The sequence below is a fragment of the Xiphophorus couchianus genome, chromosome 6 (assembly GCF_001444195.1).
Source record: "Xiphophorus couchianus chromosome 6, X_couchianus-1.0, whole genome shotgun sequence".
Lineage (NCBI taxonomy): Eukaryota > Metazoa > Chordata > Actinopteri > Cyprinodontiformes > Poeciliidae > Xiphophorus > Xiphophorus couchianus.
The window spans coordinates 3160330-3179927 of NC_040233.1; the positions used below are offsets into that span (position 1 = coordinate 3160330).

Consider the following 19598-nt stretch of genomic DNA (forward strand, 5'->3'; position numbering starts at 1 on the left):
CTGCAGGCAGGCGGGCCTCCACACGGGAGGCGCAGAGACAATCACCCTGCAGAAGAACAGCAGCTGGAGGACAACGAAGTGTGGAGAAATGATCCGCTTCTTTTCGCTCCCCACAAAGGCTTTGGTTGTTTTAAGTGGAAAAATTGTCTTGTGTTGTTTTGTACCTATAAGTTTTTAGAGGGACTTCTAAGAAAGGGCAGCGTTTCAACTCCAAAGAGATGAGGTTGGGGGGGGGGATAAAATGGGTGGAAAGTGCCTGCAGCTCAAAATGGCGGCCATAATCCGGTTATCCTCTAGGCTCTAAAGATACTGGTCCTCTCTTCAGGAGACTATCTTTTCTTCTTATGTCAAAACTGTCTTCTATGCACTCAGGTGGATTAGGGAGTTACAGCGTAGAAAGAGGCTGGCAGGTAGCAAAAAACCCAGGGGTGAAAAAGCAAATAAAGGACGAGACAGAGAGACAGGCTGGACGTTTCAGACAGGGGGCAGCCAAGAAAAAAAAGGAATCTAACAAAACAAATCAGCTCCGATAAGTAATAGAACAACTTCTTTATTTCCTCCAACAATCCCAAGTCACTTCACCGTCTCCAACGATTCGTCGTAAATCTTTTTGATTTGTCTTTCTAGTTTAGTGTTCCCAACATGCAGAACCTCTCCAATGGGTTTCTGGATTCTCCATCAGCCTTTACCAGTCAAAGGTCATCTGGGTTCTAGAAATATCATCCTCAAAGTACTTTAGAGTGCAATGTAAAGAATTGGATCGTGATCCTGAAAAGGCTATGTAGCAGCAGACACATCACAAAAACTGGAGGTTTTTCCCAAAGTAATGAGAAGATAAGACAGAAACTGTTCAGGGACAAGCGATTATTTTTACGGCGTTCCGGTTAGGCAATTAAAATCTGCTGCATTCTTCTCGTGTCTGGACTAAAAAATGGGGCTAAACCACAGACGTGTCTCTAAAAGCATTAACCTTTGTCCACAATTCCAAGAGTTAACTTTGATACAACAACATTATCATCTGTTATGAAAAGAACCCCATGGAACACGGTGGAAGTAGAATCATGACCTTGGATCTTTTTTTTGGATGGAACAGGGTTTTTGTTAAAGGGGCAGCATTATGTATTTTCTAGGCACATAGTACCATATTAAAGCACAATCAAGAACTATGTAACCTTCAGTTCTAAAAATACCATATATGTCAACTATAACTTGAAAGAAATTTCACTTTGTAACAACGCTATGAAAATGGACCTCTGTCTCTTTCAGAAACTTCTGCTCTTTCTAAAACTCCACCTTCAGGAAGTCATCACACTATGGCTCCTCTATTAACCCTTTAACAATGTTTTTACCAGCACTTCACTGAGAAGTAGCTCCGATAATGAGCTCAGCAGATGTGCAGTTCCACTAGATGTTTGCTAATTGCTGCTGGCTAGTCTGAAGGAGCTGAGGGGGGGAATTGTGGGGAAAGGCTCAAAAAAGTGGATTTTACATAATATCTTAAATATATTATTGATAAATCTAAAATACAGTGAGGACAACGGTCTCAATAAGCTGAAGCAATGTTGGAATGAAGAGTGTGTCAAATTCCCTGCTGATGAAGGATTACTTTCCATGCAATGCTTTTAAAATTTTTGACTTACGCAAATCATTATTTATTAAAATAAATAATGATCCTGTGGAATCTGTTGTGTGCTTTTGTAAACTTAAAGTTACATTTAAATAATTTTACAACCTGGCAGAGCAATGATTGTTTGTTAAAACGTTTGTATTTTTTTTTTTTTTGTAATAGTAAAGTGCTCTGAACCAACCGTTATTATCAATTTGTTGCTGTAAAACAGACAGAATGTGAAGTGGTAGGTTGCTTTTTTTAATTATTATTATTATTATTATTATTTTTTAGGAGAACCCTGCAGTCTGCACTGAAGCTCCGCTGATGAGAGCCGACTAAAGGAGTTCTGTTAGATTTAGAAAAGTTCAGATGTGCTTCCACTCCATATTTTGTCACTTCAGCTCCAAGTAAAAACTTTAAAGTCCAAATAAACCTTCGAGTTTAACGCGGGCTTCTGACGCCTCTGAGTAGTCCATTAGGATACATTTCAGGGGGAAAATCCCCCCAAGATTTCCAGCGCTCTGGGGAGGATTTCACTAAATCTTGTGCTTATACTCATGATACTTAGGAAAAGTAAAGCGCTTTTTAATAGCTTTCCTACTGACACATTGATGGAGGAATACGGTTTGGCTTTGTGGCTGATAGCTTCAATCCCAGTTTGAGGGTGGGGCCACCGCTTGATATTAACACACTCCCTCCAACATGCGAGGATAAACCTGGGGGCCACATTACTGCGGTGGCCCCTTTAAGCCACCATGTAATACAACCGAGTCAGCAGTCAATGAGATGCATTTTACAACGGGGCATTTGTCAGTGACTCAGTGCCACAGAAGAAAGAGATTTAAAACATCCTGCAGGAAATGAAAGTGCTGCTTGGAAAGGAACAGGTGGCGTCTGAGCAGGCAGCTGCTCACTTCTGAAAGGACATTTTGGTTATGATAGGAGAAGAAAAGTAAATATTATTTTCAACAAATTAGTGGTGACGAGCCTTTGACAAACGTATTCATTTGACTAATTATCCAGTTTTATAAAGTAGGTTTTAAATTAGAAATAGAATTCCTCCTTCTTGCACAAAAAGGCCAACATGTTTTATTAAAGGGGCAGTGTTATGTAAAATAGACTTTTCGAGATTTAGATTATGTCAGACTATTATTCCCTGATCAAAAACATGCCTGGAGTGTTGCCTCGATTTTTATCAAGCATTGTTTGAGAAATCCTTGAATCTCCCACGGTAACCATTCAGAGGGCTTAACGCCTGGGTGAACCTAGCCCCACCTTCAGGGACGAAGCTCCTCCACGGAGCTGCAGTTTCCAAGCTCCTCAGCTTCCACCTCACAGAGTAGCCCCCATTCAGCTCCTTCAGACTAGTCAGCATCAATTAGTAGACACCTGGTGAAACTGAGCTCATTGTAGCAACGCTGGTAAAAACATTGTCGAAGGGTTAATAGAGGAGCCATGTTGTGATGGCTTCCTGTAGGCAGAGTTTCAGAAAGTCCAGAAGTCTCTTAAAGAGACAGAGGCCCAATTTCAAGACGTTATATTGCAAAGTCAAATTTCTTTTATATATTTAGCATTTTCATAACAACTGCATGTGACATAGTTACTTGATTGTGCTACAAAATGGCACCATGTACCAGGAAAACACATAATGCAGCCCTTTTGAGATTTTAGGCAACAATAAGTTTGGCTATGAAGGCAATTATTAACAAAACTACTAATTTAGATCAAAATCATCATGTTGGGACATTACCTGACTATCAGGAAATCATAGGCAAATAGTTTTCAGTGTCTGTTATCGCTTACAATCTAATACCTAAGCCTACTAAGGCTTAGGTATTAGATTGTCAGGATCCTGGGTTGTTTTAAAAAACCTTTTCAAGCCTCTATTGTCTTTCATCTTTTTTTGGAAATTCTGAGATTAAATTTGTATTTTTAAAATGCTTTTTTATTTATTTAATCTTTTTTTTTTTTTTTGCTTTTTAAAAGGAAAACAGTAAAAACACTCTGTGCTGTGAAAAAGAAGGGAGACATCATAGAGAGACTGCCTTTTCTCTCTCATTCTCTCTCTCTCTCTCTCTGTAGAACAGGATTAGAGCATCAGTGTAAAACACAGGAATTATCAGCAATTTCTTCTGCTATATAACCAGGGTGGATAAAGGAAAGATGAACTCAAAGAATATATAGAAACTCATACGTATCACAATATGAGGGCACTCTACAACTGGTGAAGCATTGCGCCAGTAAGAAGCTTATGGAAAATAATAAGAGCGTGGGTCCTGTGAAAATGATGTTGCACCGTAACAGAAGGAGAAAGGGAGCGGACTGTCCTGAACTCTTTTTATAGTTCAGGACTGAGCCAGGACGGAGGGTCTGGGGTTAGAGACGCTGTCACGACAGCAAGCTCAGATAAGCTCCCAGAGAGGAGACAGAAAAGCATCAAGTGAGCATATTTTTTTTCATGCACTTCCTGAGCAACTAGATAAAGATTTTGTACAAATAGTCTCAGGAAGACATATTAGTCTCATTTGACATCTTGAAAATCATTGGAACTACTTGCTGTTACATGATGTGTAGCCTGTAGAGGGAGAAAGAAGTGTCAACGACTCAAAACTGCTACTCAAGCGTAGCGTTTCTTTTCTTGAAAGCAGAAGCGTCTTTCTCTTGAGCTTAAATGTATCGCAGCATCCTATAACCAGGTTACGGCATCCTGCCTCGTTCTGGTACCAAAGAAAACTCCCACATCAGTCATCAATGGGTAAAGCTCCTTATGGAGTTGGAGTTGAAGATGTCATCAGACACCTGCTTCAACAAACTCACCTTTAGGTCTGATCTGTCAATTCCCCTAAAGATCTAGTCCAGTGTTTCCCAACCCTGGTCCTCAAGCCACACTGCCCTGCATGTTTTAGGCATTTCCTTGCTTCAGTCCAGCTGATTTCAATTGATGACTGATTAACAGGCATTTGTTGAACTGCAATCAGTTGAATCAGGCACATTAAAGCAGGGAAACCTCTAACATGTAGGACAGTGTGCCTTGAGGACCAGGGTTGGGAAACACTGATCTAGTTTTTTAACAAGTCTGATTTTTCAACAAACCCATCTGGACAAAACAGTGCAGCACAGTGAGGACCGGATTTTAATTCCAGCGTATTTAACACAATTCAGCCTGAACTGCTTTGTCAGAAGCTCCAGGAACACAGGAGGAGGCCTCAACAATCACCTGGATATGACTGCAGTTCATCTCTGAAAAATCCTTGATAAAATAAGTTACAATATTTTATTTCACTTTGGTTTTAGTAATGTATTTTGGATAGAAGTGAGCTGAATTAAAAAGAAAACAAATTAAACTCTTTAATAAATAAGCCATTATCCATCCATCCATCCATCCATTTTCTAACACCCTTGTCCCTAGTGGGGTCGGGAGGGGTGCTGGTGCCTATCTCCAGCTAACGTTCCGGGGGAGAGGCGGGGTACAACCTGGACAGGTCGCCAGTCTGTTAAATAAGCCTTTATAGGTACAGCAATTAGTTCATCCAACGAACAGAAACAAAAATAGTAATTCCATCAGAATCCACAAGAGGTCAGGATAAACTAAATTCTACAGGCAAACATACCCCTTTTACGTTTCATCGTTTAGTTCCGTGGAATTGTTTTTTATTCTAATTTTATATTCAAAAAGAGAGTAAAAGATTATCAAATATTCTCCGTGTACACTAGCAGCTATATTTTACTTATAAAAAAAAACTCACAGAAAAACAGGGCTCGTCCGGGATTTGAACCCGGGACCTCTCGCACCCAAAGCGAGAATCATACCCCTAGACCAACGAGCCGGATGTAAGGAACATATAAAGTAGAGCTTATGAAATTAGTGATAGCCTCATACAAAGGAAATATATAGTTTTATTTTTTGTCATGACGTATTTCTATCTCTATTTAACAAGCATAAAATGTGTTTAATTTGTGGAAGTGACTGCTGTTTTTAAAGCAGTACTACAGATGATTTTTACATTCTTACTTCTTTTAGGTCTGATCTGTCTATTCCCCTAAAGATCTAGTTTATTAACAAGTCTTTATTTCGAGACAAAAAGTAGTCACCATACGTTTCGATTAATAAAATAAAAATAAACAAATCATCATCATATTATGTTATTATTTATGTATAACTCATAATATAACCAATTATCAATCAATCAATCAATCAATCTTTATTTCAGACACAAAAGAGGTCCATAGTAAAACAAAAAGAAAAGAAGAAAAAAAAAAAAAAAAAAAAAAAAAGAAACATGACAGTCACTGAGCCACAAATAAATGATGACGCCAATTAAAGAAGTACCCCTTATTTAAATTGTTACCTAAACTTCATCACCAGTTAAAGAAGGAATTCCGATCTCTGGCCGAATGACTGGTACATCTCTACAAACTGTCTGCTAGAGCAGAGCAGGAACCATTATCTATCAAGTAAGAATTTTTTTTCAAACAAACTTCCACTCAATTCAATGCGTTACTCTTTATTTATTTATCCCACATAGAAATTAAATGTCATAACTCATACCACCCAAGTCTTCAAAGAACGGATAGTGATGCTTCCAGCAGGAAGGATCTCTGGTAGCAGTCAGTCTCGCAACGAATCTGCAGCGGCCTCTGGCTGAAGACTGTTGCTGTCTGTTAACTGTAATGACATCCAGGCAGCAGAGATTATATTCTACATCAACATGTCCTGGATGACATCCAGATGGTGCTTTAGATAATTTTTAAAATATTTTTTAATACAATTTATTTCTTTACTATTATTGGATTCTTGCAATTAAATTTCTCTCAATTTGTACATTTTAAATGTGAATAATAAGTCTGTCTGCCAATAAATTGCACAATCTGTGAAATTATTAGTTGTAGTCATAAATATGGACATAGGTATCTTGTAAAATAGTGAACTGTAATTTACTTTGAATAAACTAAAAAGTCCCACAAGCTTTAGCATAATGAATAATGGTTTTACAAACTGAGCTGAATTTCAGAAATGTATCCAGCGCAGGCTGGAAATTTCCTTTTGTTAAAATGTTATAACTCTAATGCCATACTTTTAAGGACCATACAAAAATCAAAATACACAATTAAATGAGTGAGCCGATATTTTTGCATTATAATGTGCTTGTAGCTGGTCCAGGACGGTAAGAACCGAGCTAACGGTACTGGCTGCTGACGGCTCCGCTCTCCCTCCTGGTGCATTGTGGTCTCTGTGCTAAAGGAAGCTGCTTGCACCGGAATCTGAAGAATTCGAGGTGTCCGCCAAGTCTGCGTTACCTCGGCAGCTCGTCTTTCCTCCCTCCGCACCTCTGTCTTATTCTTCAGCACCCTCCCTGCTGGCACACTGTAAGTTAACCCGACACTGTTCGGGATTTCATCTCTTATTTATCACCGAGTGTCTCTGGCGCGGCGTTAATCTCGGCTTGGTGAACGGACGACGCTAACATTAGCCGTACGAGATAACATCCCGCACCAGAAGCTACGCGGCTACATAAAGTCGGTTAACGCGGCGCAGAACAGCCTAATGAAGAATTAGCATGAGTTGGTAGTTCGATAACCACGATGGTTTATTTGTTCGGCTGACCTTCATAAATGTAACTAAATAGCAGGGGGCTAATTACCCGGCTAATTTCAGTGCACATTACATCATTAGCTAGCTAGTAATGCTCATTCTAAACTAAATTAGCCAAAATGAAACTAACTCAACCCCCCACACAAACCAAACTACAAGTATTTTCAAACGCATTATAAGATAAATGTCATTTTCCACGTCTATCTTAACATTATTTGCCTTTGATTCTCGATGTGGGTGTGTTCACATCCCAGCTTCAGCCCATTAAGACTGTTTTTGATAAAGTATACAAGATTACAGTAATCAGATACACAGAAGAAAGGCTCGTGAAGCAAATTACAGGGATGGGTGGATTAATTTAAGAGGCATATCTCAGTCTCCGAGGCTTAAAGTCGTAGTGCGGAATGGGGAGGCAGCTGCGATGGAGGGAAGCAGCTTTTTGTGGTGAGATGCAGCACTCTCAGCCATTCTGAGCAGACTTCCTGTCTCTCATACACTGAAGACTTTAACTGACAACATGAATAACTTGCGAGGCAGGAAATGGCTCAGAGGTGAAACGTGAGGACGCATTTTCAGCACTAATGGTGTTTCAGTCACTTTGTTCTTTAAGCAGTCTGTTAATTATTTTTTTTTTCTTCAGGTTGATCAAGGAGGAAAGAAAAAATGTCTCAGGCGGACAAAACAAAGGTGAGCCATCGAAATGTCAAGGCTTGTTGTATCTCATGACCTTGCGAGGTGCGGGCATTACCAGATTCCTACTTCTCGTGATGCTCTGCTCTGCTCTGCTTCGTTGGCAGATTCTTACGTCTTTTGTGCTTCCTCTGACTTCATGCTTCAACACCTCTCCAGCTGCATTACCATTGCAAATAATTCGCAAAAGTTTGTCAGCATTTTGCTAATGTCGAAAAAACACAATTCTGTATTTTCCATTAAATAAGAAACGTAATTAAAATCGCAAATGAATAAGTTTGTCCATGCAGCAAGTCATTAAAAAACATGCAGCGCCATCATCCTTCGACTGTCGTCTTCTTTTTTTGTGGTTTTCTACGGCGGTAACATCTGGTTGTTGATCATGTGACTCGTATAATGTGAAGAAAGTGTTTCCATTGCAGTTTTGTGAAATAAACCAAATTTGATACTGGCAAAAAAGCAAAACAAAAATACACTTCACCGTAATACCAAAGTTTTTTTATCAAAAAATAATTTTTTCCCCCAAAATTGCCACGTTTCCATTTAGCATATTTATTTTCAAAATGTCAAATTATATGGCCAAAGGAAACGCAAATATAGACAGAACACGGCATACTCAGCATTGAACATCCACACTGAAGAGTGATGCTTTTAGCGCTTGGCTTCGGTTTGTTCACTGATTTGGAAAAATGTTAGACTGGCTGGTCAAGCGTAAAATCTGCATTACAATACCAAGCGGTCAAACTTCAACTTCTCCTCGTTTCTCTGGAATGAATTCACACTTTAGTTATGTTTTGACCTGGAAACATGCAGCTCAGTGAGGGAGGAGCGATATCCATAGCTTCGTCTTCATTGTGTTTGGCCTTTGGGAACAGAGAATGTCTTTTGGAAATGATGCAGAGATGTTCCAGCCGCTGTGCTTCTGTAAATAAAATGTTATTTCATAAGCCGATGTCTCCTCTGTGATGGCAGATGTAGGTCTTCTAATTGGCTGTCATACTATTGCCTGATTATATTCTGGTCTGGATCTAACTCCCAACAAGAATGTAGAAGGCCTCTGCCCTCTCAGTGTTGTTTTGGAACAGTCCTAACTTTCTCCCTGAACTCTCACAGCAGGGGCAGTTCACCAACCCAGAGACCCCGGGGTACGTTGGATTCGCCAACCTTCCGAATCAGGTTCACCGCAAGTCAGTCAAGAAAGGTTTTGAGTTCACCCTTATGGTTGTAGGTGAGTATATTGTTACTTCCCGTTGTGCGAAACTGGTTTTGTCAGGCCTGAGGAGCGATAGTAATAGCAAGTTTTTCACTGGGTAGTTTGAGCTTTTGCTCATATCTTCGAGTCACATGAATGTAGCTGCTCAGCCGGGCTGAGCGGCGGTGTTAACTCCTGATGTGTGTGTCCGTGTGAACCTCTGGGATTGTTGGGGAAAGTGGAGGAAGACCGGGGTTTGGGGGGGGGGAGGGTAGAAACTACCCCGAACACGGCTCATCCTTCTGCTTTAAAATAAACCAGAGGAATGCAGCCTGTCGGCCTCGAGGGACTGATTCACACAGCCAGGCCTTCTGCTCTGTTCACTGCAAGAATATTCACTTAGTGCTTATCTAGAGCAGGAATCTGGATCATAAGCAAATAGACTTTTCCTGTTTTTTCAGCATAGCTTATTATTTTTCCTGACAAGTAGCAGTGATGACGTTTCAATGAAAACAAAAAACGTGAAAGAGAGTTTTGTGGGTGAATGTTTACCTGGCGGTTCTGTTTCCTCTCCTCATGTTCTCCACCGGCGATTCGGTGCAGCAAATGGCCTTTAATCTGTTCCCAGCAACAGTTAGCAAAACATAACTGAAACCATGAGTGAAAGGTTTGTTCTAAAATTACCTCCAGAGTCACAAACCACAAAGGCAGTGTTAGTTAAAAATATTAGTGAGAGAAACAGAAGGGAAGAAATAATAACAATGAGATTAAGAATAGGTCATGCCTTTCTAAATGACATTGTATGTTTAATTGGGAGGAAAAAATAATGATAAACGTGAAGGATGTGGAAGGAATAAAAATTGTAGAACATGTATTGATAAATTGTGAAATATGAAAGGGAGAAACTGAGAAAAATAAGAAGAAGGATAGCACAAGTGACATCACCTAACATCAGCGATGGATGATAAAACCGTCTCTCTTGACTCACGGGGGGTTAAACTTTGCTTCCAAAAGCGATCTGATGGGACGCTGGAAAAGACTGTTGATGTGTTCAAGTTGTGCTAAAAGCAGTTAGCCTATCAGTGAAGCTATTCAAGCCTAACATAGCATCTCGATGCTAAACATGTAGCAGCAGCACAGATGTCCCCAACGCTAATGTTAGCGTCCACAGTCTACATTTCTAAAGAAACTCCATGAATGATCAGGAGGTTCTGAAACAATGGAAAGCTGATTGGGTAGAGTAGAACTTTGCTCCAGTCTGATGGTTGAATAACCTGAAAAACATTAAAAGCAACAAATTTCTTAGTTGTTGAGCTCGTATGTCTGTTTATTCTGTAATTTAGCAGCAAAAAAGAGTTTCTGAGTTGAATATATTCTTATTTCTTTGATACATTTTTGGATTTAGTTAGTCTGGGTTAGTGGAGTCAGACAATAGTCAGTTCATTAATCTCTGCTGCTGTAAGGACAGTAATGGAGGAAGCACAGTTCTATGTTCTGTAAAAAGCAGTGAAGGAAGAACACTGAAACATGGTTTCACTTCAGCATCGTCTGTGAATGTGGAATCTAGAGACAGTTTCAGGGTCTGACCTTTTGGGTTGTGACTAAACCAAGGTTTTGGAATGTGCTTGATAGACTTAGACTTACTTTATTGACATTGCACAAATACAGAACTGTTTTTGGAAACAAAATTGTAGTTTCCTAAATAAAGGAGCCATAAGCTTGACGCTCTCCGTCTTTCCCATTCGGTCCACTTGATGACGAAAACGACAAAACAAAAAAAAGGACTGGATCCTCTTAATATAGTTGAATGGTTTACTTCAGAAATAATAATAAAAACGGTACAAAGGTTACCTTTCCACGAAAAATAAAGAGAAACGACAATTTAAAGGAAAGAGAGTGAGGTCAAAAAACTGTGTGGCTCCACTCCAACTGCCCAACTGACTCTGGCTAGCCACACCCTAAAATCCTTAATTCCAATTGGATATGCAAATTTTCAAGACATTAGTGTATCCAAATATAGTAAAATTACTATGCAATAGATCCAACTAGTTATCATTTTTATCCAAATAAACAAATTATAATAAGAAATATGAACAAAACTTATCCTAAAGTCTGAATGAACAAAAACTGAATTTAGGCTTCTACAAAAAAGTTGCTTGGCTACTGGAGTACACAAAAACTATAAGTGTTCCTAAGCTCCCCTTTTATGCCACCGACTGTTTCTTCAGCAGTTGGAAGGATTTATAGGAAAGATTTGTATTAATTTAAGAAAAGTGTCATGTTTCAGGTTTTCCTGAAACTAAAACTTGTTAAACCCGGTCGTAGGGGCACCAGGTCAGTCATCCAGCAGCATTCCATGTTTTTGAGTTATAAAAATGTTTAAAGTTGACAGGAAATTTGAAAATATCACTAGGTAATTATGTACTATCGGGAGACATTACTAACTATACCTAAACATGGACTATAAAGCCTTATAATAACAAACAAAACCAAACTAAAATAAATAGAACAAACAATTCTCAACCTTGTGGGGGCGCAAATAAAGCCTGGTGGCCCTCCAGGCTTAGAATATCTGCCCTGTGTTTCTACATGATGGGAGGCCTCATGCAGAGTTGTTTCTGTTTATTTCTCAGCCGTTTCTCGTTAAACCTAATTTTTTCTGCAGGTAATGTCATGTAGCACGTATTTAAAGCGTGTTATCTTTTTGCTTAAAGGTGAGTCTGGGCTTGGAAAATCCACCTTGATCAACAGCCTTTTCCTTACTGATCTTTATCCTGAAAGAGTCATCCCTGGGGCAGCAGGTAGAACACACACACACACACCTACACACACTTTTAATTCCATCTTAAATCTGCAGTTAAAGTCCTATACCGCCTGCATTGTATTTTGTCTGCAATAGAAAAGATTGAGAGGACGGTTCAGATCGAAGCATCGACCGTAGAAATAGAGGAGAGAGGGGTGAAGCTCCGCCTCACCGTAGTAGATACTCCTGGATACGGAGACGCCATCAATAGCCAAGACTGGTAGGAAATCACTTTAACATCTAATGAGTAGATATAATTTTCACTTGCTCTGTGTTCAGATTTTATTGCCAATGTTTCCTTCTGTTGATCCAGTTTCAGCACCATCATCGCCTACATCGACGACCAGTTTGAGCGCTACCTCCACGACGAAAGTGGCCTAAACCGCAGACACATTGTAGACAACAGGGTTCACTGCTGCTTCTACTTCATCTCCCCTCTGGGCCACGGGTGTGTGCCTCTACACACAGACACACATGCAAACTCCGCTTATGTTAGAGTAAACGCTTCAATAAGTCAGCCCGATGTTCTTAATTTTAGGAGATCAGCTGATGTTTAAATATGAAAGCCATCTTATGTATCTTTGCAAAATCAGCCACTGTCCCCTAAAGCCAATGACAGATGGCTGACTGTAAGCCCCGCCCACCAGGTCACCTCTGCATGCGCTCAGTTAACAATACTCACCCACTGTTACCATCTTAGCAACCTTGTTTCTATGTTTAGCAACTTTTCAGACGGAAAAATTGGTATCAGCCTAAATGGGAACCGTCAGGTCAGACTTTTTAAAGATTGGTGATCAGGGCCTGAAAAGCTGAAATGACTGGCACCAGATCATGTGTGATTTATATGGGATGGAAAGAATTACTTTTCCAGGTAGGTTGCAAAATTTCAAAAGATCTAGGTTAAATAGAAAAAAATATTGTGGTAAATTGCTCAGGATTTGTCTCTTTGTACTAATTGTATTGCAGTTTGAGTTATTTACATGTTAAATGTACACCACGACTCCTGTTTGATTGAGTTTTGATCATGTATGTTTGGCTATGTTAAGGAAAGATTGGGAAAGAAAACAAAATCAGTGATCGGCCTGAAAACTGCAATCGGTGCAGAATCATTTTTCTCTAATATTTGCTGACATCTTGGTTTCCTGTCCAAACCAGCCTGAAACCTCTGGATGTCCAGTTCATGAAGGCCATCCACAACAAGGTGAACGTGGTTCCGGTCATCGCCAAGGCCGACACACTCACCCTGAGAGAGAGGGAGAGGCTGAAGCGCAGGGTAAAGAGTTCACCACGGCTCCACTTCCTGACTCACCATCGCAGCAACTGGGAATTGTATCTGGAATGGCTTCATAACTCACTGTTTTTCTCCTTCTCTTTTTTTAATAATGCTAAGATTCTTGATGAGATCGATGAGCACGGTATCAAGATCTATCACCTCCCCGACGCCGAGTCGGATGAAGATGAAGACTTCAAAGAGCAGACCAGGATCCTCAAGGTTGTTGATTCTCCACACAGCAGCTTAAAGTCAAAAATAAAGTCATCTTTTCACTTCAGGACGCGTTCCATGTGTAACATGATATGCGACTTCTCTTGTTTAGGCTAGCATCCCGTTTGCAGTGGTGGGCTCCAACCAGCAGATTGAGGCCAAAGGGAAGAAGGTCAGAGGTCGCCTGTACCCGTGGGGCGTGGTGGAGGTGGAGAACCCGGAACACAACGACTTCCTGAAGCTGCGGACCATGCTGATGTAAGAGAGCAAAGAGCTGAAACTACAGCTGTCATGATAACAAATTTTTCTGGATGATAAATTGTCCCAGAAATGATTGTGATAAACAATAATGTTGTTGCTTTGAGATCATTTTCAAGTAATATATTGAATTTTATAATAATGCAAATTCGTTCTCTTAAAGACAAAAAAACCTTTCGTTTTGTGAAGAACACTTCACGCTGGAACTGGAATCTATCACAAATACCCAGAATAAAAACACAACAACCAAAAAAATAATCAAATAAAAAACAAATAAAAACCACACACAAGCAAAAGCATGAATGAAATGAATTATGAAGTCTCTGTAAGCAAATTTGCTCTTCTTTTTACAATTATGGATTTCTACAAAATGATACAGTTTTTCCAGATGTTTCAGACAGTAACAATCTGAGAGTCTTTACTGTGCTCATTTCAACACTTTGTTTTTTAAGGTGCTTGAACTCTGTTAACATTTGTCTCTAGGAAATTTTCTGGAAGTACCTGGAATCCGGCAAGGGTGTTTGTTGAGATTGTAAAGCTTCATCTTTTAAATTTGGGGCCTCTTGTATACTCAAGATTTTTGTTACATACTGTATGCACTGTTTGAAGAAATAAAAACAGTGTATACAGTAAAGCAGAGCAGGACCAAACTGCTACTCTGTTACTCTGCTAGTAGCATATAGCTCTTGAAAAGGGGAGGACGACATTCCTCCCATTGCATAATTGACTCCATTGACTTCAGGCTGCTGCCATCTTAAAGAAACACGGACGACAAATCTTTGTTTCTCCTTTAGAGGGAAAACCATCCGGCCTAAGTCTGTGTAAATATCTGTGAAGCTCCTAACTTGGTTGCTGTTTTCCCACAGAACCCACATGCAGGACCTGCAGGAAGTGACCCAGGACCTGCACTATGAGAACTTCCGCTCGGACCGCCTCAAGCGGGGTGGCAGGTTGTCCTCCCATGGTTACGTTCTGCCTATGTCTCCTGCGTACGTACCTGTCTGCCTGCCTGCTCTGTCTCACCTCCCCCACCTCCAAACAGCAAACCTCCACCGATGACATGCTAGGGTTCACAAGCTGTCAATATTCTGCTAATGTTAGGGAAAAACACAATTTCGCAGTTGCTGCATTTCAGTTAAAAAGGAAAATGAAATTAAAACCCCATGTGAATAAGCTAGTTCATGCGATAAGTCATTAAAAATAATGGCAGCCACGGATGTTAACCTGGATTCAACGTGTTGGAATGGAACACAACGTTTTATAAACCGAGAGCCTTGGTAAAGCCAACTGCACATTGTCTAAAGAACACATAAACAAACCATCGTCCTGCTACCACTTCCTGCCGTCTTCTTCATTGTTTCCGCCAGTAGTAACATCCGGCTGTTGATCACGTGACTCGCGATGCGAAAAAAGTTTTTCTACTGCACTTTTGCGGAATACATCTATTTCAATTTGGCCTAAAACCGATCTCATCCTAGTGAAAAATCGTTTAATCAATAAACATCAGTTTTTTTTCTAAACTGGCACGTTTCAGTTAAGCAAATTTATTTTCGTAATTTCAATTTGCATAATTCTGTACTGAACGGGAACGCAGCTATGGACACCTGGTGGGTATCAACATGGTTGAATTTAGCACTTTAGCATTACCTACAGCTAAATAATACGTTAGCAATAGCAAAACTACTTTAGGGTTAGCACAGCTAACTTTTTAGCTAGCTGCATCCATTTTCCTTTGGTAACAGTACAGTATGTAGAACCGATGCTATGAGTTGTAGACTTTTTTTTTTTTTAAGAATTAGTTCTGCTGTTGATGACAAAGCACATGTAGTTGGTGTCTGTAGATTAGAATCAGGTGAGTGTGTGTGGTGCAACATAGTTTGGTTCCATCATGGTTTAACCCTTGAATAGACGAGCTGGTGTAGCTCTGTGTTCTGACGTCAACCACAGGAAGTGGTTTTTGCTGTCTGACTGCTCCGCCATCTGTCCACTGATGGCTGTGCTGGTCTCCACTTGTGGCGAGGGGGAGGTAATGTTTTTATCATTAGAGGGGAGGCAAGCTGTTCCCCGGACTTCGGCACTAATTACTGCTTCTTATGGATCTTCCTGCTGTGGACTCTTTTAGATATTTGTCTTGGAGACAAACGTTTCCCTCTGCAACAAGAACACTAACCCACTAACCGTTTTCCCTCTCTCAATGTGGCTTTTGTCTTATTTCCCTAAAGCTGCTTTAAGCTGGGTAACAAGCGCTTCCTCGCATAGTGTTTCTGAGCAGACTCTGTGTTAATAATAAATAAATCAGTGCACAAAGCAAATGGCACCATATTAACCTCGCTTACTGCTTTCAGCTTCATTTATTTTGTGTTCGGATAAAATATTACATGTTGGTAATGCAGCCCATGGTGAGTGAAGAGAGGAAAATTACAATGAATGACTAATTTATGAAACAATTATTAAAATTAGGAATGAGCCAATCCAGTTTTTCACGTTTGATATCGATATCTGCGGTTTAGTATCGGCCAATACGATCCGATACTGAAACACGGCTGCATTGACTTAAAATGTTCATTTTTTTTAAACACAGACATAAATACACTGAATTACAAATAAATTTGATAACTATGCACTTAAATACACCAACAGCTTCACAAGCTTTGGTCAAACATGTGAAACAACTTTCATTTGTTCACTCAGAGTAAAACATCCAATGTAAAATAAATAATAAACTGAAACTGACAAAACCAATAGATTGATTAGGTTGGTCAAAGATTTAAATAATAAACTGCAACAAACCTTTTAAATGGTTCAGAAAGTGAAAATAGGGATTCTAAATATAATGTAAAATAAGTAATAAGGCATGATGTCAGAGCACAAAGCATAGAATTAGACTGAATAGACCTGCTCTTGTGCACACATTCACCAATACCCGATCAAGAGGTTTTTTTTCATTATCGGGACCGATACAGATATTAATATTGGATCTGTACATTTCTAATCTTTAATTTAGTTTTTAAACTGGAAATAAATACACACATTATTAATTAAATGTAGAATTAATCACACGTTCCTCAAATAAATGTATTGATTTCATTTAAAAAACTAGATATAATAATTTCATGTTTGAATAAATTATTTCAATTTTTTTTTTTTTATTGAAATCAAAACATTTAATTCTTTATCCAATTATTTTTGTATTTATTTTCAGTTTTAGACAAATTAACACATTTAAAGTAATTACTTCATAAATTATTTGTTCATTGTAATTCGGCTCTCTTCACTCTCCATCTCCATGGCAACCAACAGTAACATGAAGCATGACAGAAGTTGTCTCACCTGTGCAGGAAGGCCCCGGAGCCAGAGGAAATGGACAAGGACATGATTCTGCAGGAGAAGGAGGCTGAGGTTAGTCTGACCACTTTGTGAAGTGCATTATTCATGCATACTTCTATCTTTATTTTCATAGTAGCCATACTTTTTGTGAATACACTTATACATTGAAAAAACTGAGAATTTGCCAGAAAAAATCAAAGAGATTTCAGACATATTTTTTCTAGCAAATTTTTGATTTCTGGAGCTCAGAAATGTGAGATTTTCTGTAGGAATTTGCTCTTCTATTTTTATATACAGTGGCCCTAATGTGCCGTCATACTTATGCCAATATTTTAGGAAGGTGACGATATAAAAACTTATCCAGTACTGGCCTAGAAACAATCCTGGAGGTTTTCCCCATCCTCCTCGTCTCCCATGGAAACCTTGAGTTCAAGTAACACAGATTCATTCGATGCCGTTTCCTGCACGGCATCGGGCCATCCTGTCGGATTCATGGCCAAAGCTGATTTCCTGTGAAACCGAACAGACCCACCACAACAAAAAGCCGGATTCTTTGGAGCCAGATGGAAACTAAAAGATCCGGACCAGGAGTCTGCAACGTTTATAATCCAAACGGACATTTTTGTCCTCAGTCCAGCTGAATAAAAATCATTTAGAGCCACTAATGGTACATGACCTCTCAGGGGAAAAAAGACATTATCAACAGCTCACCTGAATGAAGGATTTATTTCTCTATTCATGTTATGTTTGAATGGTTTCTTCCATCTCTGATTGGCTGGTAATTGGTTCAAGTGGAAAATCAATCAAGTACTTTCATTTTTTTAGGCTAATTTAAGATGGTCTCCATAAACTATAATGGTAAGAACCAATTGTCCATTTGTGTTTTTACACAATCATTTGAGTTTGCTTTTTGTCTGAACAGTCGTAGATTTTGTCGTTTTGATGTTAGTCAGGTGTCGGGGATCTGTGATGTGTTCGATTTGCAGGGTTTTTTTGTCGCTCCTTGTTTTAAGTTTAGATTCCATGTCACACCTCTGGATGTTCTGTGTCATACAGCTGAGGAGAATGCAGGAGATGATCGCTAAGATGCAGGCCCAAATGCAGAACCAAGGAGAGGGAGATGGTCAACACGTGTAGGAGGGAAAAAAAGCACAAGCAAACATCGTCTTTGGTAAGCATCAAACCAGGAAGTGCGCTCTGGTTTCTGTTCCCATAGCGATGTAACTTTCTTATCTTCTCCTTTCAGGTGGATTTCAACCGCTGACCAACTGACCCCTAATGTTTAGTTCCAGATAGAATCTGAGGTCGTCTTCTTTTTTTTTTACATTTAGTTTGATATACTCAGTGTTATGTTTATATATTTACATATAAAACTTTATTTTCTTTCTATTTTTTTATGTATCCTTTTTTTTTTTAACATATGCTTAGATGAAGTCGAGCCAACCATCTCACTATGATGGTGGCCCACGTTTCTGGGATGTTTCTGTTACGTTTATTTAATTTGTGGACGACTTCTGTTCAGAAAGCCAAAGTTTTGCTGCATCTGTTCAGAGGTTTGTGAAAAATAATTCCTGGGAGAGTCAACTATGGTGGGAACTATTAAAATGCCTACAACCCCCGCCCTTTTTTAACCTAATGTTACACATATATGAATTTTCCATTTAATAGGACCTATCCCGCTCAGTGTTACCCAGTTTAAACTCTCTAACTGGTCCCATCCTCTAACATGTAAGCGTTCAGAAGGCGACAGTTTAAAAGCATTCAGCCTCATCAGGTAGAAGTCAAAAGGTTTTTATTCAGGCATAGCTGAAGTCAGGTTTTTATCCAGTAGTGCTGTTCTCAGATCAGTGTAGCCATATTAAAACTGCCTTTCACTGTGGTTAAGCTGAGGCTTCTAACAGTCTTCCTGTGCACCTGACTGGAGTATCGAGGCGTGACGTCTGTTTGGTGCTTTAAACTAACCGGGTGCTTTTACTCTCATGTGAAGTGTGACGTGGCGCAGCAGTAGCAGTGAGTGTATTCTGTTTTAGATGGAAGTGGTGAATTGTGGTGGTTTAACCCTGAACTCGTCCCAGCTGCTGAGAGCTCTGGGGTCGGGAGGCGACCCGGCGGGGCCCAACATTCCTCAAACCAGCCAAGATTTGGGTTCTCCACATTCCTCTTTCGTGCTGTTTCTACCCAACATTTTAAGTACCAAATATTGTTCTTTATGCATATATTGAATAAAAGAAAATGTTTATTAAACTTTCAACAAACTCACTTGTAATTTGGATTTTTATTTATCTTTACAATCTTTAAAATAGTGCAGGGCATGTTTCCCCATCAGGCCGACTGAGACTCATCACACAAACAGCCCCGAACCTTTAAAGGGCCAGTATTATGTAAAATCCACTTTCTTTTCAACATGTTATGTCATTCCCTTATCAAACATACCAGAATAATTGATTTTTTTCATGCAAGTTTGAGTAATCCTTTAATCTCCCTTAAAACCATTCTGCTGTTCGAAACACATGGGTGGACCTAGCTCCGCCCATGAGGACGAAGTTCCGCCTCAGTGCTGCAGTTTCCAAGCTTCCAAACAAAGCAGCCCACCCGCCACTTGGCTCCTTCAGACTAGCAAGCAGCAATTAGCAAACACCTGGT

General features: G+C 39.6%; 1 protein-coding gene, 1 long non-coding RNA gene and 1 other non-coding gene across 4 annotated transcripts; 2 read left to right on the top strand and 1 right to left on the bottom strand.

The window, feature by feature from the left end:
* The first annotated feature begins 477 nt into the window (after nucleotides 1–477).
* Nucleotides 478–5896, top strand: LOC114145953 (uncharacterized). The gene is made up of 3 exons (XR_003595794.1): nucleotides 478–1197; nucleotides 3450–3452; nucleotides 5886–5896. It is a non-coding gene; the product is annotated as an uncharacterized LOC114145953 (long non-coding RNA).
* trnap-ugg (transfer RNA proline (anticodon UGG)) lies at nucleotides 5365–5436 on the bottom strand. The gene has a single exon. It is a non-coding gene; the product is annotated as a tRNA-Pro (tRNA).
* A 924-nt stretch (nucleotides 5897–6820) lies between the features above and the next one.
* On the top strand, nucleotides 6821–19214 carry septin2 (septin 2). 2 transcript variants are annotated; one of them, XM_028019640.1, is made up of 13 exons: nucleotides 6821–6976; nucleotides 7843–7889; nucleotides 9006–9120; nucleotides 11799–11885; nucleotides 11984–12107; nucleotides 12201–12335; nucleotides 13043–13160; nucleotides 13278–13379; nucleotides 13483–13628; nucleotides 14495–14617; nucleotides 16967–17027; nucleotides 18012–18126; nucleotides 18202–19214. In XM_028019640.1, the coding sequence occupies exons 2-12, from the start codon at nucleotides 7866–7868 to the stop codon at nucleotides 18090–18092; spliced, it is 1116 nt and encodes a 371-aa protein (XP_027875441.1). In that variant the 5' UTR covers nucleotides 6821–6976; nucleotides 7843–7865; the 3' UTR covers nucleotides 18093–18126; nucleotides 18202–19214. The 2 variants fall into 2 exon arrangements, with proteins under 2 accessions (XP_027875441.1, XP_027875442.1); XM_028019641.1 differs by having other exon boundaries at nucleotides 14495–14578.
* The last annotated feature ends 384 nt before the right edge of the window (nucleotides 19215–19598 follow it).

Bases quoted from the DNA above. Each gene is read 5' to 3' on its own strand.
- septin2 (XM_028019640.1), top strand. From the start codon at position 7,866: ATGTCTCAGGCGGACAAAACAAAG. The intron at 11,886-11,983 runs GTAGAACACACA...TGTCTGCAATAG, and splicing joins AGTCATCCCTGGGGCAGCAG to AAAAGATTGAGAGGACGGTT. The intron at 13,380-13,482 runs GTTGTTGATTCT...TCTCTTGTTTAG, and splicing joins AGCAGACCAGGATCCTCAAG to GCTAGCATCCCGTTTGCAGT.